Raw genomic sequence first — 27,559 nt, forward strand, 5'->3', positions numbered from 1 at the left:
TCAGCCAGAAGGGAAGACAAGCAGACAGCTGTCACACGATGAATCAGATTTGAAACTGTGGTTTGGAGAGGAAGATTTTAGCTTTATTTCCCAGTTGCAGAACAAAGAGCATCTGTTTTTGACACTTGCAGTTTTATGCTGATCTGGGAGTTTGACTTGCAATTACAGATTCCATGTAGGGAAACTGAATTCAAATAGCCAGTGCAAAATATTCTCCTTACGTTTTTTCATTGATTAGGTCGAATGTGAAATTAAATCTGAATTATATATGAAAGAAAAGAATGTTTAAATGAGAATGGTAGGTTGTATGTGTGATTCTCTTTGGTCTTGTAACTGGTGTGATTAAAAAAGCTATAAGCAAAAAAACCCGGGTATTAGTTTTATTGTTTTATGGAATTTGAAGACAGTGAGTGCTGAAGAATGAACAGTCTTTGGCTTGAAAAGTGTTCATGTGTGCTGCAGTAGTGAGGGATAGAATGGATTCTTGGACACGCTGGGAATCGAGAGAGCCAAAAGTGAGTCACATGGACGACTGCAGACATCACATTTAATTGTGTAATAATACTACAGCAAGCACAATTGGAGCAGGCTTGCTGACCTCACAGCTGAAAGCACTATTTAAGATCTGGCTACCAGATGTTCCAATAGGATCTAGCCAGCTGCTAGCAGAGGTTACCCTGAGTGTTTTAACAGGAGATATTTACAGCCTAATAGTTCAGAAGAGATGATTGCACTAATTTTCTTTTCTGCCCTGCTGTGGGACAAGGCTCAAGCATGGGGATTCAAGGACGGAGTGCTGCATAACTCTATTTGGTTAGGTAAGAAATAATCTAATTGTGAATGTTTTGCTGCAAAAGTCACTGTGTTTGTCTAACAGTGTAAAGATAAGCACCTAGCAATTCAAACTTGAGCTATGCATTAATATGAGAAAAATCCTGCATTGAATTTGTTGATAATTTTATCTGATGCATGACTAAGTTTTGTCCTTACGAGCTTACTATTTTTTACTGTTACTCTGAAGTGCAGGAAAAAGTAGTTATGGGATGTTTCATCTGAATGTATTTTCCTACAGCATGAGGTAAAGTGAAAACAGCGTTAAATAACAGTTGCTTCTAATGAAGGAATACAAGTATGAAGAGAAACATTTGCCAAAGGAATGAATTACTTTCTGCATGAACATACTTCAGATGCCTGGGGTCCTACATATGAAACTAAATGATCTGGAAACAATAGCAATAATATTTCCTAGGTTTCTAAGAAAGTACAGAAATGTATACATTTTGGCCATTGGTTTGCTCACATCATTAAACAGTGGAGAAATTTCAAAAGGACTATAGAAAATGCGTTCTGTGGGAATAGTTTCTTATACCTCAAGTAGGTTTAAATAGCTTTTAGAGTTCTTTTATAGATCTTTATAATTATCCAATGCAAAAGAAAAACGTATTCAGAGTATAGTCAAGTAAAGGATGCCAAAACAAAAATACGCATCAAGTTCTCCATTTTATAGACAAATACTTACAAACTCCTTTATCCTCTCTAGAGTGTTGTGTATTTCTTTAAGGATTTTAAGGAATTCCTGTAGCCAATCCACATTGATGTTGTGCGCAGATGTTCCATGAGGGACTGGGGCTATCTCTATTAGCTGGTGCAGCAATCACGTGACTCCAGTCCCTTCTCTGAGGACCATGTAAACTAACAGTAACATAAATGAGAAGGAAAAGTAATCTATACTGTTTTCCATTTGACCGCACATTTTTTGTGACTTCTCTTTCCTTCTAAACTTGAAATGTGCTTGCTGTGTCCCACAGTTGCTGAAGGTGCTCAGGTGGGGGACAGCTCGAAGGGAGGACCGCTTGGCAGCTTCATGCACCAGCTCAAGTGGCTGCTGTTCAAAAAAAAAAAAGGATGACAGAGAAAATGTTTGTGTGAGAAAGAAGCAAAGCTTGTATCCTTGGCTGGAATAACAATAAGGAGACACTAAAGATAAGTAGGACTGAGGCTGTGCTAAGCCCTGATAGTAGGGGCAGAGAAGTTGAATTTGCAGCAGGCTGTGATGGGTGTTTTTGTAGAGAAGGGATGTGGGCAGGGCAGGGAGCACACGGGCTTGCTGAGCCAGGCTCCTTATTTATCTGTAGCGGGCCGGTACGGGCTGGCTGCTGTCCATGCACAAGTGAACAGCATGTGGCCGCGCGCACGTCATGTCTCTGGTTTAACCATTCTTGTGTTACCTGGCACAGTTTTGCTTTCAGTCACCCAGTGGTCTTCTAAAGAGTACTCCAATGCAGTGCCAGGGAGGTCTGGGGCACAGACTGTCCCTCGGTGAGACCACCCTGATGAGGGGGAAGAGGGTTCAGGCTCACACCATGCCACTTGCACTCATGGACAGAGAATGGGTCCTGGGTGTTTTACTTGAAAATAGTGGTGTATCCATGACTGCGGCAACCAGCCACGCTGGATGTAGCCTTTAGGGGCTTCTACAACATAAATGTGAATTTGTGATGACAAGTGATCATTTGAGCAATTTTATGAATTGAAGTCAATGTGAAGAAAAAAAATTTCTCATTCTTTAAAATGAAGAAACCAGGTGTCAGCTGGAATGCATAAGAAAATTCTGGTTTGCTACACCTTTAGCATTTACCATTGAGAGTAAATAAAAATAAACCATTGTGGTAAAAACTGATGGCTTGCTCTAATTAGACAAAAACATGCAAATCTGGAAGCACAGTGTGCAACTTTGAAATAACCACTCTGCTTTCTTATCTCTAGGACAGGACTCTGTGGAAGCCTTTAGAAATACACCATCTAGTGTAACCACAGTAATAAAACCATTGAAAAAACCTCAAGTGCAGTTAATTGAATTACCAATGGAATTCAGTGGCATATGTAAGTGAAAAAAAAATCGGCAAAATCACGACCATGCAATTTATGCATCTTTGTATTTAAAAAAAAAGAAAAAGTGTAATTTGAACAGTAAAACTAACCTCAAACTCACACTCAGTATACACAAGCAAGACTCCCCCCCTTGAATAAAACCTAGGAGTGTGCAGTGCCATCCAAGCTTTGCTTATCTCTGCTTCTTCGGATAAAGCATTACCAAGACTAAACTGAAAATGAAGGGAGTTTTCTGTTCTACCTTTCTTCCTCAACACATCATTAGCACAAATATAAAATCTTGAACTACTGACAGTCTAGAAATGCTTTTGTCTTTTACCTTTTTTCTTGATAGAAAACATCTGGTTTTCTCAGGAAGGATGCAGTTCTGCTGCAGCTAACCATATCACCTTCCTGTTAACGTCTTTCTTGTGTGAATGAAATTTTATTGTTGCTCGGTTTTGACACAAGCACATTATAACCAAAGGTTTAGTGTAAACTGATGAGAGGATTGGAACAGTCTTGCCTAAATATGCTCATACTCTTATTTGAGTAGGTTTCCCAGGACAGCTGCTGCACTCTGTGTTCAGAATTTCATGCCCGTGCACACACCATGTGACAGTGTGGTTTAGGGGCTGTACCTACCCATTTGGTGGAGTGCTCCAAGTACAACCATGTGCATTAGCCACGCCATGGCCATCCTCTGCTTAAAAGTTAAACATTTCTTTTTATTTAGTATTAGGATTTGTGTCATGCATATTGAGGGTACTTTATTAGGCCAAATTTCATGCTGCTTTTGCTTGTGCTACAAGAAGAGATTGGCTACATTTTACCATCTGCTGCTGCTGTGGGTGAATAGAGGGTCACTGTCCGTGCAGGATCCTGCTGTCTCTGGGCTTCAGGAGAGTTTTTAAGCAATGTGAGTTCGAAGAAACATGTCCAGACAGCCATGACCTTTTGAGTAAGAACCTCAGAAGAAAAGTGGGTGAAGTCCCTGAGACACGAGCCCCAATATCCAGGTTTTCATGCAAAGGACAAACAAGTCCTCGCTCCTGTCCAGGCAGAGGAGATTTCAGGCAGGTCAGACGGAGAGCAGCCTTCAGGCAGAATCCTCCATCAGAGAAGGTGTCCAGCTGAGGCTGGGACATGTTGTACTCCATAGTGCTGGCCCCATGGTATGTGAATGGTACACATTTACAGTGGTAGGCACGCACTTGTATTGCAAGTGAAAACAAAATTTCATACGGGTTTATCTACCTGGCCATGATACTGCCTCTGTGAAGACTGATAGTAATTTGTGCGTGTGTGTGTGTTCACGTATGACTGTGAATATGTGGATATATGTATATACAGATATATACATTAAGATACATTAATATGTAAATGTATATTAATAGTTCATAAGTACAATGCTAGGTCTGTTTTGGCCAATGCATTTTTATCTTTCTGCACAGCCTGTAATGTAATTAAGAGGGAGGGGGAAAAAATGCCCTGGAAAGATCTGATCAGTTAATTAGGATATACTGTTACAGAATACTGTGTCATTAAACTGTGACACACCCAGCAAGCATCAAATCTCAGAGCTTGGTGGAGTACATGTGTGTGGTCTGCCTTTCCAAAGGTGACTTTTGTCATGTTACAAAGGAGTAACAGAGATACGGATCAGTGGTTGCTCTCAGCAGGGTAACACCACCCACCAGGATGTTGCATGAAGACTCTGTGGTGCCGCTGTTGGTAGAGCAGCCCCTGCAGAAACTGTGAAGAGCAGATCTTTCCAGCAATAGTCTGAAAAACATGATGCCTGTCCATAGTGACATTTTAGCATCAATAAGTGGGGGGTAAATAACTTTTGATGGATAAGATTTGGAAACAATATTGCCAAGTGAAAAAGGCAGGAGAACAGCTAAAAATGATAAATTTTGACTGTCAGCTTCAGGAGCGATGACTCTGAGCAGTGACAATTCCCCCAAATCCTTGGTACTACATCCAGCAGGAGTTCTAGGGAAGGAGGAGGATGGGTCTTGCAAAGGTGGCTGCCAGAGTGATGGGGGCTTTTACTGGCTAACATAATTGACAATAAGCCTTAAGACTGCTCTTCCTTTTGCTGTGACTGGTCACCTTTGTCAAGGTGACTATAGAAAGGGCAGAATTCAGCCGCCCTTACTCTTTGTCTCAGTGTAAGTGGGGCAGCTCGGCTAATCCCAGGGACTACAGGCTGTGTTTTTAAATTCACTTTTCAGTTGCCTTCCCTGTGAGCTGCAGTGAGCAATAATGTCAATTCCAGGTTGTCCCCTGAGTGCAGTGATGCTAAATGGCATGGTATTTTCTGTAGCACTGATTTTCAGTGTATACATACTGAATCCAATACAATTGTACTGTAGAGAAGTGGTGAGTGGATTTACCAGGTTAGACATGGCAGACTACTGAATGAATGAAAAGTTATACTTCCTATGAATACATTTTTGATTAAAATAGATATTTTTTTAATATAACATACCATTATTCCACAGTGGTTAGTTGTTATGACTCTTCTTTGCAATGAACCTGGCTTCTTCATAAAGATTTTTCCATGGAATATATGTTATCCAATGCCCATGCCAGTGATATTCCCAGTGATGTTATAGAAAGCGGCTCTCAGTCTTCTGAGACTATTGTCAGCAACATCATTTACTTCACTGGGCGTGAGGCCAGTGACTGTGGGTCCAAAAACTACATTGGCAAACGTTATTCTTTATCTAGTAAGGGATCTCACCATTGCTAACCACAATTCAGTGGTGACCATGTTTTTTTAAAAAGTACCCTACCCTAGCCAAAACTACTGATTTTAAGTACATTCCTAGAAAAGACGTTCTTTTTTTACCCATGGTACAAATAACTACTGTAAAAAATGTTTCCTGTTTTGTGTCTTTTTCCAGTCATGTTGACTAGTGATAGCTACAGACAGCCGTTTCTCTAAGATTATACTAAATATAAGACAGATCTGAACAAAAACACTGTTCGGATTAGATATACAGATTGGTTCTGAGACAGATTTCCATGCATATGGCATCAGACACGTGCAACATGAAAAGATTATAAAACTTGTAGTAGTACTGACAGTTTCTAGGTTTCCCTGGAAACCTGCCTTACATTGTATTTGCAACAGCAAATAAACCAATAATGAAGACAGTGTATTAATTTTCTGCATAGCAAAAATGTCAGCCAGCAATTGTTCTGGTCCTGCCCTTTGTGACACAAGCTCAGATATTTTTATTTCACATTTTTATTCCCTTTAACTTTTGCCTCTCCTCTGTCCAAGTAGCTCTGACTTAACTTCTCTGGAGATTCAAAACAAAGCTCTGATTCATCTTACAAAGGCACTTAAAGTTAGATCCAAAAGAATGCTGTGATAGCAATCCAGAAGGAGCTTCCCCTCAGTCAGATAGGGTACATGGAATTAGTGATGCTGACACCAGCCGACCGTTCCCATAACTACTGCCTTCTGAGTGCTCCTCAGGGAGTCTTTTCCTGTGTTTGTTGATTTTCTGTTGTTCAAAAATTCACCAAGCTCTGACTAGCTCTGTTGTTCAAAACTTCTCCCACACAAAATCATACCTTTGGGTTGCCAAAACATGCCTTTGGCTTGGGAGGGACATATTTTCTGACACTTTCCAGTGGCAAAGCTACCAGCCAGACATTCTATTTCTCTTCTCACCTGGACAGTAGCTCAAAGTGCAGGCCTTGGGGAAACTGCTGGAGGTGGTGAGAGCACCGCAGAAGGTGGGCCAGCTGAGACATAATACTGAAATCATCTAATTGCTTTGGTCCCACAGAGCGAGCAGCCGGAGTGTATCACAGGGAGTCGCGCTCTGGGAAGTACCAGCTCACCTATGCAGAAGCAAAAGCAGTCTGTGAATACGAGGGAGGACATCTAGCCACGTATCAGCAGCTGGAGGCGGCGAGAAAAATAGGTTCGAAAAAAAATCATGTCTGTTTGCTTTTCACATTGCTCATTCATAATGTTGCCAGTCTTGTATTTTCATGAATCTTATGAACTCTGGGACTGAGAGACTTCTAAACTCCCTGGATTTTTGCCCAAGTTGCATGCAGTTTCCCTCCTCAGTAACAGCATGACTGCGCTATCTACGGAGCTGTGAGAGAGAACATCTGCACACAGTGCTACGCATCCCCCTGAGCTCTGGGTGCAGCACAGTCCCAGAACCAGCATCACCCAGGGGAGAGCTGTCGGGCTGAGCTGGGAAGCAACGGTACCTCCCCAGCTACAGCACCCAGGAGGGAGCTGCAGAGGAAAGTGTTTATCCCCAGGGAGCTCCTGTAGGAAACGTGCATTGCTATTTTTCATATCATCAGTCAAGATGTTTTCGTAATGTTTATTCCAGCCATATTTGCTCTGAGAGAGAGTGAGTGATGTGCTTGGAGTGAAAAGCAGAGCAGAATGAAGCCTCTACTGTATTTCTATTTGACTTCTAATAATAAATCATTAATTCATTCAGAGCATTGGGAAAACAATGGAAAATATCCTGTTCTAGACATTTGCAGGCTACGCCGTTGAGTCAGAAGCTGGCTCTCAGCACCAGCACACATGTAAAAAGGGTACTTTTGTCTCTTCTGAGTAGCTCATAGTCCTAGGATGCCACAAATATGTTCCAGTTCGTCTCGGTGAAAACACTGACTTGGTCTCTACCAGACAGTGGATAACATTGCATTCTTTGGCTATTGTTTTTAAGTTGTTAGCCACAAAATGCATTAGCAGGATCTGTTTGTTTAGCAAGAAATACTTGAGGTATTTCAGGTGTTTAAATTTAAATTGAAAATATTTTAAGTAAATACTTTGTTTTCTTAGCTGTGTTTTGTATGTTGTATTTTATTCATTCTCAGAACTTAGTGCTGCAAACTCTTAAGATATGATTGAGTAAATCCGTATGACTTCAAAAGGGAAACAAAGAACATACTTGTATAACTCATCCAATGTATAATTTGTTTAGAAATGCTGGTACAGCGCTTAAAACTCACTACCCGGGAAACTATACGGTCCATCTGCATTTGATTTTTGTTTTCAAATGAAGAACCAATAATCACATTGTGGAGAACACAATGCAATTTTATATTCTGTGTTTAAAATTATCCTCTCAAAGTACTGTTCTTTCTGGTAGTTTAATTTCTATTAGGCTGGTTGCACCCAAATAATTGATCAGCTTGAGTAAGACTTGATTTATCACATCCATGGCTCATTTTCTCCCTCTTGCAGGTTTCCATGTGTGTGCTGCTGGATGGATGGCAAAGGGCAGAGTCGGTTACCCCATAGTAAAAGCTGGAGCCAACTGTGGCTTTGGAAAAACTGGTATTGTTGATTATGGGATTCGCCTCAACAGAAGCGAGAGATGGGATGCCTACTGCTACAACCCTAATGGTGTGTTTAAAAAAAACCTATTGCTCTTTGGGTCTGAGATTATGACTGCACACCATGCTATCTGGCTGCATGAAGGCACCCAGGCTCTGAATGAGTTAGCTTCAATACCATAAATACCATAAAAAAATACCAAAAAATACCTGAGAAGGGGGGCGTATTGATACAGCTTTAATTGGAGCTGCGCACCAAACCCCATCTGCTCTTACCTATAGCTGATCTGGCTTTCCCAGAGCTCAGTGTCTCTGCACAGCATTGTACCATATGTAACTGGGCCTAGGCAAAGTCCTTTCAGAAAGTACAAATGTAACAATAGGCTGTTGTTGATTAAAAAGGTAAGTAACATTTCCAATGAGATGTGTGAATGTCTTTGTTTTGCATGAGTGTTTACATTTAGCCTATGATTTCATTTAAATAACTTAGCTGAGGTGTTCAACACTGGAATCATTTTCCAGATATTTTTCCTGTAAACAAGCTAGATTTAGTGTTAACCCTTATCCCTTCTCTCTTGTGCCTGAGATAGAACAACTTCTAAAAATGAATGCCATGCCTGGGACTGAAACACCTGACAGATCCAGCTCCCAGCAGTGCCTTGTGTAGGCGTGTGTGTGCATGTGTAACTAGATGGAGAAAAGCAAAATCTCCAAAGCAGATCTGGAGACATGGTTCAAACATGACTGAAAAGACTTCACCAGATAGAGGACAGCTCTCCATTCCCTCCACACACTACGCTGCAGATGACTGAAATACTGACATGGCCGCTGTTTTGGTTTAGCTTGGTATCACTTCACGTAGCAGGGAAGACAGAAAAAGTAGGCACCACAAGAAAAGCAAAGCTTGACTTTGTGCACTGCTTGGCTCTCCTACTATTCCAAGTGTACTACCCTGCCTGGCAGAGCCAAAAGTTGGAGTTGTCCCTGATGTCTGTACAGCTGTGCACATTTTGTTTTTGCTCACAGGGCTTGAGCTTGTTTATGTTAGCTGGGCAGTTGTTAATCAAATAGCTCTGTGGGGTGGGGGACAGTCACAGATGTTCAGCATTCAAAAAGAACTGCAAGAGAGACTACTGCATTCGTTATTAACTGCATGTAAACTGTTGGCCCCACCTTCTCCTTTCTCAGCCTTCTCCTCTGGGCTGAGAAGTAGTTACTTTTGAAATGCAGTGTTTGGTTAGAAGACAAAAGGAAACCAGAACTGCCAAGACTCAGCAGTCTCACCCATTACAAGGGTTTGTATTCACGCTTGATGGACAGTCTGCTACGAAGCCTGGCAGAGTTGTCTGTCTGCAGGTGGGAGACAAGTAGCCTGGGTGAGCAAGGACAAATGATTGAACCGAACCGATGCTCTTTAGGAGCTAAAGATGTCAGGAGGGACTTTTGGAAGGCTTAGCATGAAATGTCCATCTAACCTAGCAATGACCTGGAGCTGAAAAGTACTGGACTGGGACTCATGGATAATGTACAAACTAGGAGGGTTCATCACACACTATCCAGCTTAAGGCTCCTAACTCACGTGCCCAGAATCACCCTTAGAAATTACCTCCCTCTCCCCCAGGTCTGAACCTGGGGAACTAGGACAAATCCTGAAGCTCAGCACTGCGAGGTCCCCAGACTTGTTGGTCCCACTGTCTGGTAAAGTTCAAACGGCCACTGAAACAAACTGGAATGAGTGTTTTTTTGCCCAAAAGGCGTGAAGAGCTGCAGCAGTAACAGGAGTACAATGTGGTGTATGTGATCACTAGCCTTTACAGGTTTTTATGTAGAAGACACACTTTCAAGAGGTTTTTGAGGAAGAACAGATGACACCAAATGCTAGGGCGACTTGCAAGTCCAGCTGTAAAACTCAGAGCTTTACATTGCCAGAAACCCCAAATGCCTTTTACATAAAACACTTTGCTCTGGCCCAAAATCCACTGAAGTCAATGAAAGCTTTTCCTCTGAGTTCAGTGAGTTTGGGATCTTGCTTCCTGCCTCCAAAATATCTGCTTGCAAAACCTAATGACTGATATTTCTTGTGAATGCTGAGTATTTAAATATATGAAAAGTGCTATCACGCTGGGTGTTCCTATATGATTTTCTATGGATCTGCTGGGTCAAAGTGCACAAAGATTTAAACCATAGGCGTATCCAGAATGAATACTGAAAACTCTAATGTTTTTATTTTTCGCTTAGGAAAAGAATGTGGTGGAGTCTTCACGGATTCAAGACATGTTTTTAAGTCACCAGGCTATCCAAATGAGTATGAAAATGAGCAAATTTGCTACTGGCATATCAGAGTAAAGTATGGACAACGTATTCATCTACAGTTTCTAGAGTTTGATGTTGAAGACGACGTTGCTTGTATGGCTGATTACTTGGAAATCTATGATAGCTATGATGATATCAATGGCTTTGTGGGCAGGTAAAGCAATTCCAGTGTTAATATGCAAAGAATCAAACTATTTAATTTCCCCCCCAGAATATTACTTCAGAAGAACACTGTACTACCTTATCCAATTAGCACCTCTGATACACTTATAATACTTGAAGCAATAGTACCTGACTTACCTTGCCTGGCAATTTACTGTCATTAACAGAGGCCTGTAAAGAGTTTCAGAGAATTGTGCTTTGCCCTTTTCTGCTTTCTTAAATTACATGAAAGAGAGCTGCAACAGTGTTTAGTTAGCTGATAATCTTAATTCTCTATTATTTTACAGGAAGAACTCCTAGCGATCTCAAAACAGTATTTTGTATTTGCTTTAATTGAAAGGAGGGAGGCGGGGTGTTAAGCTGTTAGCAAAAATATATTTAAGTTACTATTCACTACAGAAGTAAAATTATTTCTAATAGTATCAGAACAGTACAAGTGTTATATATCATCTCTCTTACTAGATGTAGTTTCCCTCTTTGCTTAATTCTCATTTTCTTTTCTTTGATGTCATAGTTTTGCTTGTCCTTTAGCAGTCATATTTGGATATGAAGTGCCTCCACTTTCCAGAAGAAAAAATAAACCAGAATAAGTGATAAAAATACCTTCCCAATTCCTGCTACTTTTCACATCCTCTCTACAAATCATGTGTAGCAAAGCAAAGATATAATCTATTTGTTCTGCCTTTACAGATAATTTTAAAGGTTTTTCTTGACAATGTGCTTCCTTTCTTAGCCATGGGCCATTGTTCTTTTCCGTAGTGCCTTGTTAAATTGCTCTTTTTCTTGTTTTGCATCATTGATTTCCTGCATATATTGAAAAATGTTTCCTGCATTTTTCCCTCCCCTAAGCCTTACTGTAAGATAATGACAAAAATTCTTTAGGCAATTGCTTTAACATATAGGAGAGAATTACATACACTGAATACCTATAACCAGTTTAGCCACAGCTCCGAAGGAGAGTACGGCCTGAGAGCCACCTCTCAGCACAGGTCCCCATATGGCTGGGGTATGGCATATTGGCTGTGTCGTTTAGTCATGACCATTTATGTTTTCTTCCAGGTTTTGTGGAGATGAGTTACCAGATGATATCATTAGCACAGGTAATATATTTGCACCTTTTATGGTAAAAAAAAAAAGTAAAAATCAGCCAAATTCACCGTTTGTTCCTACTTTCTAATAGCGTATGGTAAAGATGTCCAAAGACACAATCTCTGCTTTATGGCCAGCATGTCATAAACTGCTTTTCAAAATTGCCAGCCTGCTCTTTCCTCGATGCAATTACTTCTGATTAAATGTAAAAGTCAGAAGATAACAAGGGTGCATCCTGCTGGCCTCACAGAGGTAGTACACCGGCGCACGTTAATTCACACAGGCATAAAGACAGAGCAGATTTACTTATGCACGCAACGTTCATGCAGCCATTTTTCCCATTTCAAGATTGCAAGAACACTTCCAAAGCTGGTTATAGACATAATGCTCTGAGTCGGTTTAAACCACAGGTCAAGGTCTGATAGCATGTAAACCAAAGCCACTTTTACCTCTTTTTTACTTAAGCGTTGCAAAGCTGCTGTAGCACAGACATCACATGGGGCTACCTGTGCAAGGAAGTAGCCACATCCCCTGGGATAGTCTCTGGATAGTTTGTGCAGAAACTCATGCCAGCCCACAGCTGTCATCAGCAGAAAGAGGACAGAAAAGTTGACTTGTGCCATCCCTGACCTCCCAGTTTACATAGGCCTGGTGGAGATGAGCAAATGACACTCATGGGAGAGTGATTAGCAACATCACCCCTGTGTCACCTGTGTGGAGATGTGTGAGGCTGTATGCGAGATGTGTCTCACCCACGAAGCATGACATTTCACAGGTAGAATGAAGCAAAGCAGCATTGTACAGAACAGGGGATGCTTTGCAGAAAGTACTGGCTACAGCAAAACTTCATCAACCTCTAGGCTCTGCAAATAAAACTGATCAAAATCTGCCTGATTTTCCATGGGGCTAATGGAAGTATCATCCTCCCAGGCCATAGCTTAGAAGCAGACAGATCAGGTGGATAATTCTAAAGATCTCAGAAGCAAGCAAGCAACACCACTTTAAAAATAATTCTGAAGTATCACATTTTTATGTCACCCAAAAAAATAACCCTTGGTGGTTTTTTTTCTCTTGTCCCCAGGCAATGTTATGACCTTGAAGTTTTTGACAGATGCCTCAGTGACTGCTGGTGGTTTTCAAATTAGATATATAACTATAGACATACCTTCAAAGTCAAGTGATGGAAAGAATACAACAACCCAAGGAAAAACAAACTTCTTATCTGGAAAATTTGGTATTATGTGAGCAGAGTAATGAGATACACTCATTAAGAAACATGTTTTAGAACCCAGTTCAGATATCTGTTTCTTCAGATAAGACATTTCCTTCATATCTGTCTGACTTTTTATTTTCTGCTTTTATATAAGTTTTGTTAATAAAGTACACTAGGGAATAAATTATAAAATATACTTACATGTATAATAGAAGACTATTTGTAGATTACAAGTGCTGTAAAAACATGAAGAATTCATTGTTACCAAAGATTTTAAAATTATTTTTCTATGTAAACTGCTCCTTCTCCTCATTTCTTGCACCATTTCAACATTTTGTGTGACCGTTCCAATTATTTTGAAATTTGATATCCTGTTTCCTGTCTTATCTATATTTTCCTTATTTCCAGATATTTATTTTTTAGATTGTTGCTTTGTTTTTTCCTGTTCTCTACACACAATTTGTTTTTTAATTAACTCATTGTCCTGAACTCAAAAGGCCTTTAGAGTAAAATTATTTCTAAGATATATAAATTCATCTTGTGGACGGCCTAGCAGCCACCCATGTAACTGTCTGAAGTCAGAAGATTGGGAAGCAGCATGAACAGCACAGAATCAGTTATATTATTACCATAATTTTCTTGTAAAATGAATCAGAAACTACTCAATGAATTTTGTCAGGGTTTCCTCATCCAGAGAAGTGATGTTCCAAGTCCTTTCACTTCTGTGATTTCACTTAGTAAAGAATCAAATGAAAGACTTGGTAATGATAATAAAACTGGTGAGATGAAGCATCAGAAGAAATTCCTAACCGAGTATCAGCAAATCCGTTCAGAAGATCCTGTCAAGATGCTGTATGTTGTTTACACGGGTTTTAAGAAAAGTGTACTGTTGTGAATTGATGAACATAAATCATTCTTCATATGTTTTGAACTTCAGTTTTAATTCCTCAGTCTGAAGCAGCATTAAAGCTACCTCTGTTTTAGTCATGTCTGGAGTTTCCAGTTAATTATTTCTTATTTCTTGAGAACTTTTCACGCTTGGAAACATTTTTCTCAATTTAAAGCAACAAATACTTTTTAAGAGTTCCTTTCTTTCAGTCCGAATGTTTTCTTGAGTCCAGACCTGCTGAAGTCTAATGTTCACTGAGAATCCTCCTGTCAGTTATTTGTTTGGAACATTGTAAATTTCTCAGAAAGTTTTGTGCAAGAGGAGGAGGATCTTAAGCTAATCAGACCCATCTTTATTTATTCTAATTCTTGGTTCTTTAAATACATTTAATATTTGAGATTTTATTGTTGTAATGTCACTGGGAATATAGTCTTGCTTCCTGGCTGTACTGGAGAACAATGTTGCAGCTAGCACTGCAGCTTCTCTCCCTGTCATTTCCAACACTTTATTCATGATTCATGTGAGTGCCAGGAAACAACGTTCATATCACTGTATTTAATGGGATCAAGCTGCGCCTAAAATCTACTGGTGCTTTTTAATCCTCCTACCTCATGGACTGAATAAACTTCACATCCTCCTGTTATAAAATGTCATTCCAAGATCAGCAGAAGTGTTTGTTAATTAGGAAAATGCATGAAGAGAACTGTTAACATTTTGTTTATGCCGTAGGGTGTTTTTTTGTTGTTTCTTTAACTGAGAAGCAACAGGTCTTGAACTGATACGGATCACAATGAAGAGGTGTATACAGGCCCTCCTGCCAAGCACCTCCGACGCTGTACATCGTCCCTGCAGGTGACTGAGACTCAGCCATTAACGTTACTGCTCAGGCCTATCTCTATCCCTGAGAAACAGGGTTTCCTCACACTCCAGATTTGCTGCCACTGCTGTTATTCCATGTTACACCCACAGACGCCCTGATGTATTCCACACATCCCACACCCATCCCCTCTCAGCAGCTCACCGCGAGGTGGGACATACCATGCACGTTTGAGGACGATGGCAGTGAATGTTGGGCAGCACTTGGTGCTACAGCCACCATGGGGAGCAAAGACCCTGCACACTTTCTGTTGTGTTCACTTTTCCCTGCCGTTCAGAAACCCCACACCTACTTGGGGACCCCCCCATTAAATGACCATCAGAAACACCCAACTGAAAATGGCTGCAGGGCTACATGCTTCACAGCACAGACTCCCGTATTTGGGTCTTAAGGAAGTTCAGGTTTATGCAGGTAGGTTTCTGTGGAGCTGGAGCAAAACAGCAAAAAACCTGGGAGGCCTTGTGTTTCAAAGACCGTCTTCAGAATTTCTTAGTGATTAATATTCTTTATTGTCGGCGTCGGGTGTACGGGGGATCCTTCCACCAATCGTACACACCCAGAGGGGCAGATTATCTTATATTTATATAATGAAACAATGAATATTCCATTAACGTCTATACATATTCATCACCTGAACCCGCCTACCCTCGCTTCGTATGCTAATTAGCTTATCAGTCCTTCACGCTTGCGCAGATTCTTCCAAAAATTGTGGGCCGGGGTCTTTAGAATGTGGGCAGTGGTCTATGGGAGGAAGGCCGTAGGTCTTCCTCATGGTGTACTTTTCACCTTAGGTCTCAAAAGTGATGAGTTGGCAGACTTGTAGAAATCTTTCCCAGGGTTTTTACAATACCCCTTGTAATTTTACTCAAGGCCATCCTGCTGTCCCGTTATCTCCTTGGTAGGGCAGCTTGCTTTGCAGATAAGGAGGACAGCTCCCCTTTCAGAGATTTGCAACTTTCTTGCCAGAACAGTCTATATGATCTTTCAGACATTTTAACCCCTTTGTCGCTATACAATTACAAGCTTATTTATGCATTAAAATGAATATTGGTTTATGAATACAAACTTGACCATATTATTTACAGCTTATTCACATCAATTGCCATTATTTTGCAGTCAGAAACAACTGACTTGTAGATGAAGGGGGCTGCCAGGCGAGGACAGCCGCACCGCGCCTCACTCGGCCCCTCACGAGCGCCGCCTAAGGTGAGAGACAGGCCCTCGCGGCCCCCAGCGCACGCGCCGCCGCCTCCACCAATGGGCGGCGAGGGGCGGTGCCTGCCGGGGGCGGTGCCCGAGAGGCGCGGGAAGCGATCCATCGCTCCGCGCTCCGCCGCGCGCGGAGAACACGCGTGACGCCGTTTGATGATCTCCGGCTCGGCCGCCGGCCGCGCCTCCCCGCGCTCCCATTGGCTGGGCCGCCCGTCCCGCGCGCCGCCATCTTAGCCCCGGGAGGCGGCGTGAGGTGGGCGGCCGCTGGGCTCGGCGCTGGTGGTACTGGGATGCCCGTCCGCCGCGCAGGGCCCTCAGCACTATGAGCGCTCCTGTCGCCAGCGGCAGGCTGCAGCCCCTCCTGGAGACCCTGGAGGATCCGGCCGCCCCGCCGGGAGAGCTCACCGACGTGCACCTTAGTATCGTGAAGTGAGCGTGGGCCGCGGGGGAAGCGTGAGGGGAGGGGGCGGCCCAGGCTATCTGCGGGGCCTGTGTGGGCGGCGGGGAGCCGAGGCGGTGCGCAGCGCGGGCTCGGCCCGCCTGTCCCGGGCCAGGGAGGGTGAGCCCCGGGCGGCCGCGGCGGGGCGGGCAGGGGAGCTTCTGCCCGGCCCGAGATAGGGACGGCTGCGGGGCGCGGCAGGGCTTGGGCTGCCTGGCCGCGGGCTGGAGATCGCGGGAACGGGCGGGCGGGCGGGCCTCTGCTCGCTGGCTGCTCACCGAGAGCCTCCTGCATTTCTTGGGCAGGCTGCGGAGGTGGGTGAAGGAACGCTGGGAAAAAATAACTTTTCTAACTGAAAAAGACTTGCGTTTCAGCTTTATGATGGGAAAAGTTAAGGTTTTTGTGGTGGGAGTTTTTTCTCGGGTTTTGGAATGGTCGTCTTTTAACTGCATTTCTTTCCGAAAGGTACTTGACAGTGATGATCTTTCACCTGAATCTTTCGAGTTTGTTAGCATATATAAAGGCACTGTCTCTTCCCATTAGTGTCTCCCTTGAGTTTCTGTCTTTCAGCATTGCAATAACTTTTAAAACTGTAACAACTTCGCAGCGATACTGATCACACTGTAAGATTTTACAGATTTCTAGTAGTAATGGAAAGAAAAAAAAAGTCCTAAGATAATACTAAGCAACAGCAGATTTCTTAGGTTGTCTTCTGGATGATTGCACTTAACACGGTTGAATTTTGCTATGTGAAACTGGTTATTGACGTTTTATATACGTATAACTTCTGCATGGATGTTCTTCAGCTATGTGCAAAGTCATTGCTGCTAGCTGTCAAACCAGAATTTTCCTGGAGCAGGGAACTGGCACTCTAGAGCTGCTTTTGAGGAATGCGCTTTCTAAACTCACATCTTTCTATAGAAAGTTTATCTAATTTTCAGCAGTCATTTAAAGTTTGCATATTAACTTTTAATGTTTTTATAGAAGTTGACAAAAAATTAAAGCCCTTAAGATATATTTTCTTTTTTTTCATGCTGCAGAGGCACAAATGGGTCATTAGTCACTGCACTTTTTCATGTATACTGGGACGTAGGTACTTTATAACACAATGTTCTGCTACTAGGTCAGAATAAACATGTGGTGACTGGCATGTTTGCTCTCACTTCTTCAGTGTTGTGTTAAATTTCTTTCCCCAGAAAACTGATTCTGTACTAGCTAATGAATTGTGTATTAGAAATGTAAAGTTATGTCAATTATAGCATTTAACCTGTTAATATTGTTTGTTTTCCCTTCTGCTACTTAAAGTCGCTTGACGGGTGAGAATGGCAAAGACTTCTCTGCAGATGTCAGAAGACACTTCCCTCAACTTTGCAAAGTGTTTAAGGTATTTCTCTTCCATTTAATTTTCTGCACACCAGTAAAGAAGGATATGTTTACGTGAGCAAGGTCAGTGGCAACTGTAAGGCTTGAATTTGAGTTCATTTAATAAGAATTCAACCTAGTGATATAGCAGTTAGGGTTTGTTGGCAAAATGTATTTTCCATGTTACTGGAAATTGCTGCAGAAAAAATGCAGGATCTTGGATGTGTTCGGGCAGTGTTTATGCAGTCAAATCTGATGTTCCAGCCAGAAAAGATACAGTGTGTTCAGTCTGCCTTTAAAAACATTTTGGGGATTTGGAATATGCAGTAAATGTCAAAACTTTTTTTGAAGATTAATGTAAAGATTGTTCTTAGCCATCTTTTTTTTCTCCCTTCTCTTTTAGATGTTTAACAACAATTGCAGAGTTAAATGGTAGTACATAACACCCAAATTTCTTCTTTGCTTATTTAGAACTTAATTCATTAAAGATATTTAAATTACAGAGAGCAAAAATGTTTTCAGAATACTTTATTGATTTGGAGTGTGTGTAATCAGAGAGGCTTTCCTACATGGGTGTTGTGTTGTTTTAATCAAGTACTTTTGACAGCTCTCTCTCCTTTGAGCAGAAGCATTGGTTCTGAGACAGTACTTCACAGCTACTTCTGTAAACTGAGACTGTATGGTTTTTATTTTTCAGGCGCACATTTCTAGTCAAAACTTAGAGCTAAGTAATGCAGCATTACAGGCATTGGGATTCTGCGTCTTTAATGCAAGTACTGCATCTCAGTTATCTGGTAAGCAAACAAACTTCAGTGTGAATGCTGGTAGTGTGTGTATATGTACTTTTGTCAAAGCTTACAGTTCAAGTGGTGCAGTGGTTTTGTCTCTGGTACAAGCAGTGTGGTCAGTTCAGTAATTCTATCTTGTAAAAAAAAAAATTAAAATCAAATCACATGGTTTTATTTCTCAAGCTGTTACACTAATATGTTTTGCTAATGTCTAGTTCCATGAAATGCTTTCGTAGCAATTAGGCCCCTTAGTTAGTTTTGTGGAGTTGGTAGCCAAAAAAGATGTCCAGGTGGGAAAAGAACGAGGAATGGTTTTGGGTTGTAGAATCTGTGTGTGTGTAGTAGTGCTTTTCAGCATTTTCCGGCCTTTACCTGGTTATTCCTGGTTGTTATAGAATGGTTTGGGTTGGAAGGGTCCTTTAAAGGTCGTGTAGTCCAAGCACAAATATTGTGCTGGTAAATATTTCAAATTAAGCTAATTTAAAGTAATCCAAAACCTTATGTCCTATGTTCCTAGAAAGCACTAAATCCCTTTAACAAAAAGTTTTACTGTAGAGAAATGGAGGCTGTGCATCAAGGTAAAAACACTGGACTTTGGTAGCAGGGGAGAGCTGATGTCCCAATTCGGCTGGTCCTTGGGAGGTACCTGTTGCACATTTCAGGCATCAGGCATATCCAGTTATATCCAGTTGCAATAACACAAAGCCTCTTGGAGTCAGCTGTGTCTGACACAGGTTGTGTGATGGTGGTAGGTGGTTAAGCTAAGGCTACTTTTTGTGGGCACGCAGGGAAATGTATTGCAATTTGGCTGTTGCATGGTGTCTTGATGGTGTGGGAGTCTATAGTGATTCTGCAAATGGTAATAACAAATGGCATACTTGAATTATTATATCCCCTGAGAAATGTTAAAGAAATATTCTTGGACAAATGTTCTGGAATGACTATTACTAGAGAGAAACTTAATCTCAGGCAAGACTGGACAAAACCGTATGTGTGGGTGTTCAGAGAGCGTTGGGGTTTTTTTTTTTCATGTGATGCTGCCATCTTGTTTATTGAAATTGGTTCTTCCAGTTCTTCTACTCAATTTTTCAGTATGTACTGCTTTCCTATTAAAATTTAGCCTGATTTCCTGTGAGAATTAAGCATCTATAATAATGTCTATGTGGTCATTTCCCCCCATAACTTTTTCTTAACCAGTTGATTAATGACAGTCAGTTTTGGTAGGGAATGTCAGGCTTCAGAAACCATTAAATCCCGAAAACAGTGGAGGGTTGGGGAGAGAGGACAAAAAGGATGTATACTCTTGAGGAAAGGAGTATATATGAGCTTATGTTTCTCTGATAGTGAGATCATTTATTCACAAAGTCCAAATTTGTAAGAAATCAGGTTTCATTAGTTTTTTGAGTTTTAAAGGAGTACATCAATTCTCCATCTGTCTTCCTAACTGCATATAATTTTTTTTTTTGTGTAATGAGCTCACTGCTACCAAAGTTTCAGTTTTACCACCTTCTTTATTATTAAAGACCCTTGTAGACCCTAAAATGAGTTTGTTTGTTGGTGTAGCAGTGAACTTGACCAAAATGCTGCTATTGATATCCAAGAAGTTTTGAATAATTAAATATTTAATCTCTTGCTCTAGTGTTTTCCAGTAAAATTGCGTTCTAGCTTTGTGGTTTCTTATAAAGGTAATACAGATACTATTAATATAATACATCTGTATGTTAATATATTTTGAGGTTTTTTGCTAGTTTATTTTGAGAGAAATTTCAAAAGTGCCAGAAAAATATTTAAGACATTAAATCATGTGCATTGGGACTTCTAGTTGAATGGATCTTAGTAATGTTAACTGAGAACAATGACCTGAAACTTGCTAAGAAGCTGACTGGAATTTCATGAACAGAATTTGAGCGCTGTGCATTCTGCTTTCAGCAACTGAAATACAAGACTTGCTTTCAGTACTGAACACTGTTGCTGTAAAAGCCTCAGATAAAAACACTCGGAGTCGGGCACTTTGGGTGATCTCTAAGCAAGCGTTCCCTTCTGAAATTGTTAAAAAAGAGGTAAGTTTTCTTCACTTTTTTTTGATGGCCTGATTTCTTAGGGGAATGAGGCTTGTGCAATCTCTTGGTCACTTTCCACTCAGTAGCCTTTGAATCTGAATGTCATTTTCCATCAAATTTGACAGCCAAGTATAGGTCCAAGTTCTTGGAGAAATTGTAAGGACAGCTACAGAGGGAAGAGAGCCAACAAAATATTTCTTCTCTTAAGGGAGAAGCTGCAATGTGAGCAATTCTGTTAGATACTAGTGAAGCAGCATAGGGGCGAAATGTTCTGAATACTCCAGTTTGGTCAGAGCTCTAACCTTAAAATCAGATCTAGCATAATGCAAATGCAGGGCACGGTCCTGGGAAACCCAGTTTCATAATTCCAGCTCTTCCTGGAAATACTCCTAATGTTCTTCTCTTATTTCCTCAGGTGTCCTGTATTATTTCTACCCTGGAAACTATACTTACTAAAGGAGATGTACAGTCTATGGTGGTTGAATATGAAGCACTTAATGTTATTATACGGTATGTGTGCTGCAGTATTAAATTGTTAGAATAGATGCTTAGTTTTTTTAGAAAACTATTGATACAAAATCTTAGTGGCACTAAGTATACTAAAGAATTTTTTTTAAATACTCTTCAAATTGCTTACTATTTTCAAGATTGTTCTACTGACCATAACACAAAACACCATAGGAAAACAGAGTGGAATTGTGTGAACTGCTGTTGCTGTTTCTGTCTTTGCCAGTGGTTCTCCTGAACAGCTTAATTTGCAAAATACTCCTTTAATAATAATATGACAAATGATTCTGATGCTGAAGGTATTCAGTATTCAGATAAACTTTCATTGCTTTCATTTACAATTGCTTTTTAGGAATTCCAAAGTCTCACGTGTGCTTAACAAGTCATGTTTTTAATATTCTAGCTGTTGTTTTCAGAACCTACCTGGTTGAGAAATTCTCAGCTGTTATATGGGGTTTTAATTTAAAATGTCTCTCTCAGGTGTTTTACAAACTTTACTGCAATGTTTCTCATAACACTGTTGAGATTACTGTTTAATTCCAAAGGTGACTTTTTAGGACCAACACTATGAGTGCGTTGTTTTGGTCAGCAGTGTTAAATAGTCAAATTTTATCTCTACTTAGTATATTAGTAAACATGTTGAGCTTGTATTTTTACTATTATGAAAGTATTCTTCTAAATTTTTTGTATCTGGTTTGAACTACAGGCCCATTTTAAAGTGAAATAGTTAAAACAATTATTTGCTCATTTTATCTCTATTTTAAAAAAACTGATTTTTAATTTCTTTTTTAAAAGATTTGTAAAAAAAATCTGTTTTCTGTAGCAGGGAAGTTGGATGTTATAATTTAATAGTATTTAGCAACTCCTTGCATTTGGTGAATAGTACACCAATTCTACTTTTGCAAATGTGAGATTCAGTAGACAATTGTTTCTGGAAAATTTTACATTTTATTAAATGGTTTCTTTTAATTGCTATAATAGTGACATATAGCATTAATATATATAAAAAGAATGTAGTTCTGTCTGAAAATAAACAGATACCGGGGTCTCAGACTGATTGACAGCAGTGATAAGAATGCTCTTGTTCAGAAGTTAGACTGCCTGCAGATGTAATGGAAAACCATTTTTTAAGCAGTGTTTGTCCTCTGGCTTTAATGAATTTACTTGAAAGGGAGCAGTTTTCCTTTGTATGGCAAACCCTTTGTAAGCTGTAGCAATGGGGATTTGACATACCTGTGCCAAAGAGGGTGCTTGGCAAAATTCCATGAATTCTGCAGACTAGTTGCTCCTGCAGGCCAGTCTGAATACAGGCTGGGTACTCCCATTTCTGAAAGTCTTGTCAGCTTATGTGGGATGGTGTAAGCATATGGAATTATTTGTCATACTGTGCTCTTAAAAGCTCAGTAATAGAAGGATAAAATAAGAATGCATGACTAGGCTAATATATCTTGAGTCTGTGCAAACATGTGCTGCTTCAGGATTTGAATTGTTTTTGAAAAGCAGGCATGTATTGTTTTCAGCACACATGGCTGGCCTGGACTGCGAGAACACACAAGGAATGGTTAATAAGCAAACCTACCTGGTCACTGATAAGGAAGTGATGTTGTGTTCCTTTCAGGCTCTCAGGTCAGCTTGTTTGGCTGAAAACATGATAGAATAGAAAGGACAATTGTAAATATCAGTCTGTTCTGCCTTTGTAGAAGTTGATCTGAAATAACAGTTCAGCATAGTGGTTTTAAGTGAACTGCCAAAATAGAATTGCTTAGAAATATAAAAAAATAGAATTGTTTAGAATGGTTTCCTGTAAATCATACATTGAATTAAAGCATTTGTTAATGATAGACATACTGCTCACTCAAATAAAACCTTACTGTCGGAGGTTTGTAATGCCTATATTTGCTTTCTGGTTCTAGCTTAATAGAACAAACTCCAGCCCAGATGGGAGAAGAGGCTGTGAGGTGGGCAAAACTGATCATTCCTCTGGTCGTCCATTCGGCTCACAAAGTGCAGTTACGAGGTGCCACTGCCCTGGAGATGGGCATGCCCCTGCTCCTCCAGAAGCAGCAGCAGGTAGCAGCTGTCACTGAGCACCTCATGACCACAGTAAGTGGAAATGCTGTGCCTCTTTTCTAGAGGCAACAGGAATAGTAATTGGGGTTGTTGGTAGGAGGGTTTAAATTATTTTATTTTACAGTTGTGGTGGGTTGACCTTGGCTGGATGCCAGATGTACACCAAGCCACTCTATCACTCCCCTCCTCAGCAGAACAAGGAGGGGGAGAAAATAAGGTGGGGGGAAAAAACCCCAACTTGTGGGCCCAGATAAAGGCAGTTCAATAAAGGATAGCAAAAGTCACACGTGCAGAAGTGAAGGAAGACAGAAGATGTTCTTCACTTGCCATCTGCAAGTAACGTTTGGCCACTTCCTGGGGAAGCAGGGCTTCAGAGTGTGCATAGCGGCTCCTTCAGAAGACAAATGTCCATAAATAATGAACGCCCCCCACTTCCTCCTCCTTTCTCCTTGCTTTTTATATCTGAGCAGATGTCACATGGTATGGAATGTCCATGGGTCATTTGGGGTCTGGCTGTGCCCCCTCCCACAGCCTTGCCTCTCCCCAGCCTACGGGTGAGGGGTAGTGTTGGATAGACAGCCTTGGTGCTGTGTGAGCACTGCTCAGCAGCAGCCAGACACTGGTGTGTTACCACCACCTTTCTAGCTACCGATAAAAGAGCAGCTCTGGGAGGGTTGCTGGGGGCTCAGCCAGGCCTAGTACAACAGTCTGAATAGTGGTGGCAAGAAGCTACTGTGAATTGGCAGCAAGTTCTTGATGAAGTAGTTTTGACAGAAAAATTAATGTAACAGCAGTGTAAATGTAGGACCACTGTAAAAAAATAAAAATTAAGTTCAAGTTTCTGACAAGAATTATTGATCAGGGAGAGAACTTGCCATTTTTAAGTGACGTTTAAGCACCTGTCTTGATAGCATTAACTCAAATATCATTAAAATTTTATTATCTCTTGAAGAGAATTTGCTTACTGAAGTAGAATGAGAAGAACTTGTTGTGGTAGTAACTCACGTCACCTAGCTTAGCTTCCTACTGAAAACAGGGCTAGCTTCGAAGTTAAGGCCCAGTTGCTCAGGGTCTTGTCCAGTTGAGATTTGAATGTGTTAGAAGAGTGGAAATTCTGCAGGTTGTTCCAGTGCTTAACCACCCTCATGGTAAAAATGGGATTTGCCATGTTGAATTGTCTGTTGCCTTCAGTCCTTTCTTTCAGTAGTCCTTTGAAGCATCTGCCGGCTTCTTTATAATCCAACTATAAGTACTGGAAGACTACAATTATGTTCCCTCCCACCCCAAGCCAAACAAGCCTCGCTCCTCTTGTCATCAACTCTGTCCCCTAAACATTTCAGTGGTGACCCTCTGCCAGATTCACTCCAGTTCACTAGTGGCTCTGGTACTTGGTGCCCAAAGTTAGGCACAGCATTCCAGAGATGATCTGTCGAGTACCAAGTAGAGGGGTCAGTTTTCTTGACTTGTTTCTTGTGCTTTCACTAGTGCAGTCCAGTGTGCAGGGCCACATTCCTGACAACATGAAAATTCTTGTCCCCCACCTCTTTCTGTAGAGGTGTTACATAGCCCGTGGGTCCTCGGTGGGTACCAGTACATGGGGCTCGTCTATCCCAGATGTAGGACTTTGTCTTCAAGTTGTGTGAGGTTTCTGTCAGTCCATTTTTCAAGCTTGTAAAGATGCCTGTGAATGGTAGCCCTGTCCTTCAGCACATCGACGGGCGCTTTTCCCTCCCATCATCAATTGTGTTAAATCGTATTAGCCCTTGTCAACCCTTTGTAAATAGCTGTTGCAAACAAGTGGTTTATGTTGCTTAAAGAATCACCATCAAAGATATTAGAAAAACAGTTTAATATGAATTGGTATAAGTGTGACTGAACAAGGTTTGATGGCAAGGTTCACTCTGTTGGTACAACAATGAAACACACAGAAGAAAATTGGATTAGAATCTGGCTAGAACAATTTCTAGAGGCTGGAGATGCAGAAGGGTACCCCTCCTGTTGAGTCACGAGGTTCAGAATAGTCCTCGCTTTATAAACTCCTGATGGAGCTTGGGTGTAGCCAGGTCCAATCTTAATCTCAGCCTTGGACAACAGCTTATATCTAAGGTAGATCACAAGATTTTAGCTTGTCTAAAATTGTCTAATTTAACATTTACAATATCAGTCAACAGAATTTACTGCAGTTGTAACAGTAACTTAATTATAGATCCGAGATGGCAACATTTGTACTATACTTGCTGTAGGGTATCGAAATCGGTTAACACACATGTGCACAAAGATAGGTGTATCTGTTCAGTGAAATACTTGCTTCAGATGTCTCAGCATTTCTCAGTGGGCGAGGGTTGAGCCTCGAGGCATGGGAAGGTTTTGGCCCAGGGCCCATCACCAGCTTTCAGCAACAGTCCTCCAATTTTCACAAACTTAAGAGTTTGCAAGCCCTGAGAGGTGTCCCACTCGGAGGGAGATGCTGGCTGCAGCCTGCTGTGGTCCAGGAGAGCTCAAAGGGTCTCACTTAAGAAACTGCTTATAGGCTCACAAGGTGACTGGCTTTAGTCATCTGTAAATTTCCATCCTGGCCACAGTCTGGGTTGGTAATTTTTCAGAATTCCGGTAACAATGGTACCGTTCCACTTGGGCTACGATTCAGGTAAATAATGTTCCAAGGCTGTCAGGGGATGGCTGATTATCCCTGCTTTCATTCCCCACCTTGGCCCGGTAACAGCAGTTCCTGGTACGGTCTGTGCCTTTCCCCACCTTAGCCATGTGAGGCTTGCCGGTATAGTTGAGGGACACTTAACTGCCTGCCTCGTTACACAAAGGCCAAGGCCTCATGGTGATTCCTGAGATTGTAGAGCGACCCAGAGGAGGGAGTTAATGCACCACCACAGTTGCATGCATAACTGAGCTCTGAACTGCTAACCACCAACCTTTGAGCCTAGTTCAGCTACACACCTTGTAATCTGACCGCCTGGTGTGTGTCACCCCGCTTGGGCTGCAAGGACACTAGAGGAGACTGTGTCAAAGCCTTGCTAAAGCTGGAGTGGAGAACATCTGCTGTACTCCTTGCATCTGCAGAACCAGGCGTTTCCCCGTAGAAGGTGGTCAGATTGGAAGAGCTGGTTTTGCCCATGGTAAAACTAAGCTGTCTGTCTGTAAGGACCTTCTTGTTCTGCATGCCAGGAAACTGCTTCCACGGGAGTTTGCTCCGTAACTTTTCCAGCCATGGGAGTGAGATTGGCTAGCTTATATTGTAATTTCCCAGATTCTCTCTTTCATGGCTTGTTTGTTTTGGGCTGTTTTTTTAATTATTTTTTTTTTTTTAAGCTTCGAGTAAGTTTTAAAAATCTTGCCTTACCCTGTCATTGGGGATCTCTACCAGTTGCAGTGGACTCTCGAGAAATAAGTGTGGCCTCCTGGTGTCATTGGCCTTCTCCTTCAGCATCTTCAGATACACCCTGTAGCGTCTGATGCATTTGTGTATGTTGAGTTTACTTAATTAGTCTCCAACTCTGTTCTTCTCTACCATGGGTAGTACCTCTGTGCCCAGCAGCAAAGGTAGTGGAAGACAGATGTTGGAGGCCTGAGTAAGGATGGAGGCAAGTAAGGTATTGAGTACCTCAGTGTTGTGGTTTAACCCCAGCTGGCAACTAAGCCACAAAGTTGCTTGCTCGCTCACTCCCCTGCAGTCCCCTGGTGGGATGGGGAGGAGAGGCTGCGGAGGGGGAGGAAAACTCATGGCTTGAGACAAGAACAGTCAAATAATTGGAATAAAGTAAAATATAATACTAATACTTTGTAATTGAAGGGGAGATAACAAAAAGAGAAAGAAATAAAACTCGAGGATTGACCATTAACATCCATCAAGCCCGCAAAACCAAACCAAGTGATGCACAGTGCAGTTGCTCACCACTTGCTGACTGATAGCCACCCAGTCTCTGAGCAGCAATCCTGCCCCCCTGGCTAATTCCCTCCGGTTTAAATCACTCAGTTCATATACTGAGCATGATGTTCCATGGTATGGAATATCCCTTTGGCCAGTTTGGCTCAGCTGTCCTGGCTGTGTCCCCTCCCAGCTTCCAGTGCCTCTCGAGCCTTCTTGCTGACAGGGCATCAGAAGCTGAGAAGTCCTTGACTTAGTATAAATGCTACTTGGCAACAACTGAAAACTGAAGTGTGTTAACATTATTCTCATACTAAGTCTAAAATGGCACTGCACTAGCTACTAGGAAGAGAATTAACTCTATCCCAGCCAAAGCCAGGACACTCAGCATTTTCCATGTCCTTTGAAAGATTCCTCGCCGTATTCAGCAACAGCCCTCTTGGTCTCTGTGATGAAGCTTTTCATGTTCCACTTCACTTTCAGAACT

General features: G+C 41.5%; 2 protein-coding genes across 2 annotated transcripts in view; both read left to right on the forward strand.

Annotated features, from left to right (window-relative positions):
* Positions 1–596: 596 nt before the first annotated feature.
* TNFAIP6 (TNF alpha induced protein 6) lies at positions 597–13,971 on the forward strand. Its single transcript, XM_056349015.1, has 6 exons — positions 597–818; positions 6,684–6,821; positions 8,120–8,281; positions 10,450–10,678; positions 11,746–11,786; positions 12,857–13,971. Exons 1-6 carry the CDS (start codon positions 725–727, stop codon positions 13,018–13,020), a joined length of 828 nt encoding a protein of 275 aa, XP_056204990.1. The 5' UTR covers positions 597–724; the 3' UTR covers positions 13,021–13,971.
* Positions 13,972–16,183: 2,212 nt separating this feature from the next.
* Positions 16,184–27,559, forward strand: part of RIF1 (replication timing regulatory factor 1) — a 38,547-nt gene continuing 27,171 nt past the window's right edge. Inside the window, 6 exon segments of the mRNA XM_056348485.1 lie at positions 16,184–16,395; positions 17,711–17,789; positions 18,465–18,561; positions 20,485–20,615; positions 21,031–21,125; positions 23,036–23,225. Of these exon segments, the coding sequence (XP_056204460.1) occupies positions 16,289–16,395; positions 17,711–17,789; positions 18,465–18,561; positions 20,485–20,615; positions 21,031–21,125; positions 23,036–23,225 (699 nt within the window). The 5' untranslated portion in view covers positions 16,184–16,288.

The sequence above is a fragment of the Falco biarmicus genome, chromosome 8 (genome assembly GCF_023638135.1).
Source record: "Falco biarmicus isolate bFalBia1 chromosome 8, bFalBia1.pri, whole genome shotgun sequence".
Lineage (NCBI taxonomy): Eukaryota > Metazoa > Chordata > Aves > Falconiformes > Falconidae > Falco > Falco biarmicus.

Coding starts and splice junctions, on each gene's coding strand:
- TNFAIP6 (XM_056349015.1), top strand. CDS start 725: ATGATTGCACTAATTTTCTTTTCTGCCCTGCTGTGGGACAAGGCTCAA. Junction 6,822..8,119: donor GGAGGCGGCGAGAAAAATAG/GTTCGAAAAAAA, acceptor TCCCTCTTGCAG/GTTTCCATGTGTGTGCTGCT. Junction 10,679..11,745: donor ATCAATGGCTTTGTGGGCAG/GTAAAGCAATTC, acceptor GTTTTCTTCCAG/GTTTTGTGGAGATGAGTTAC.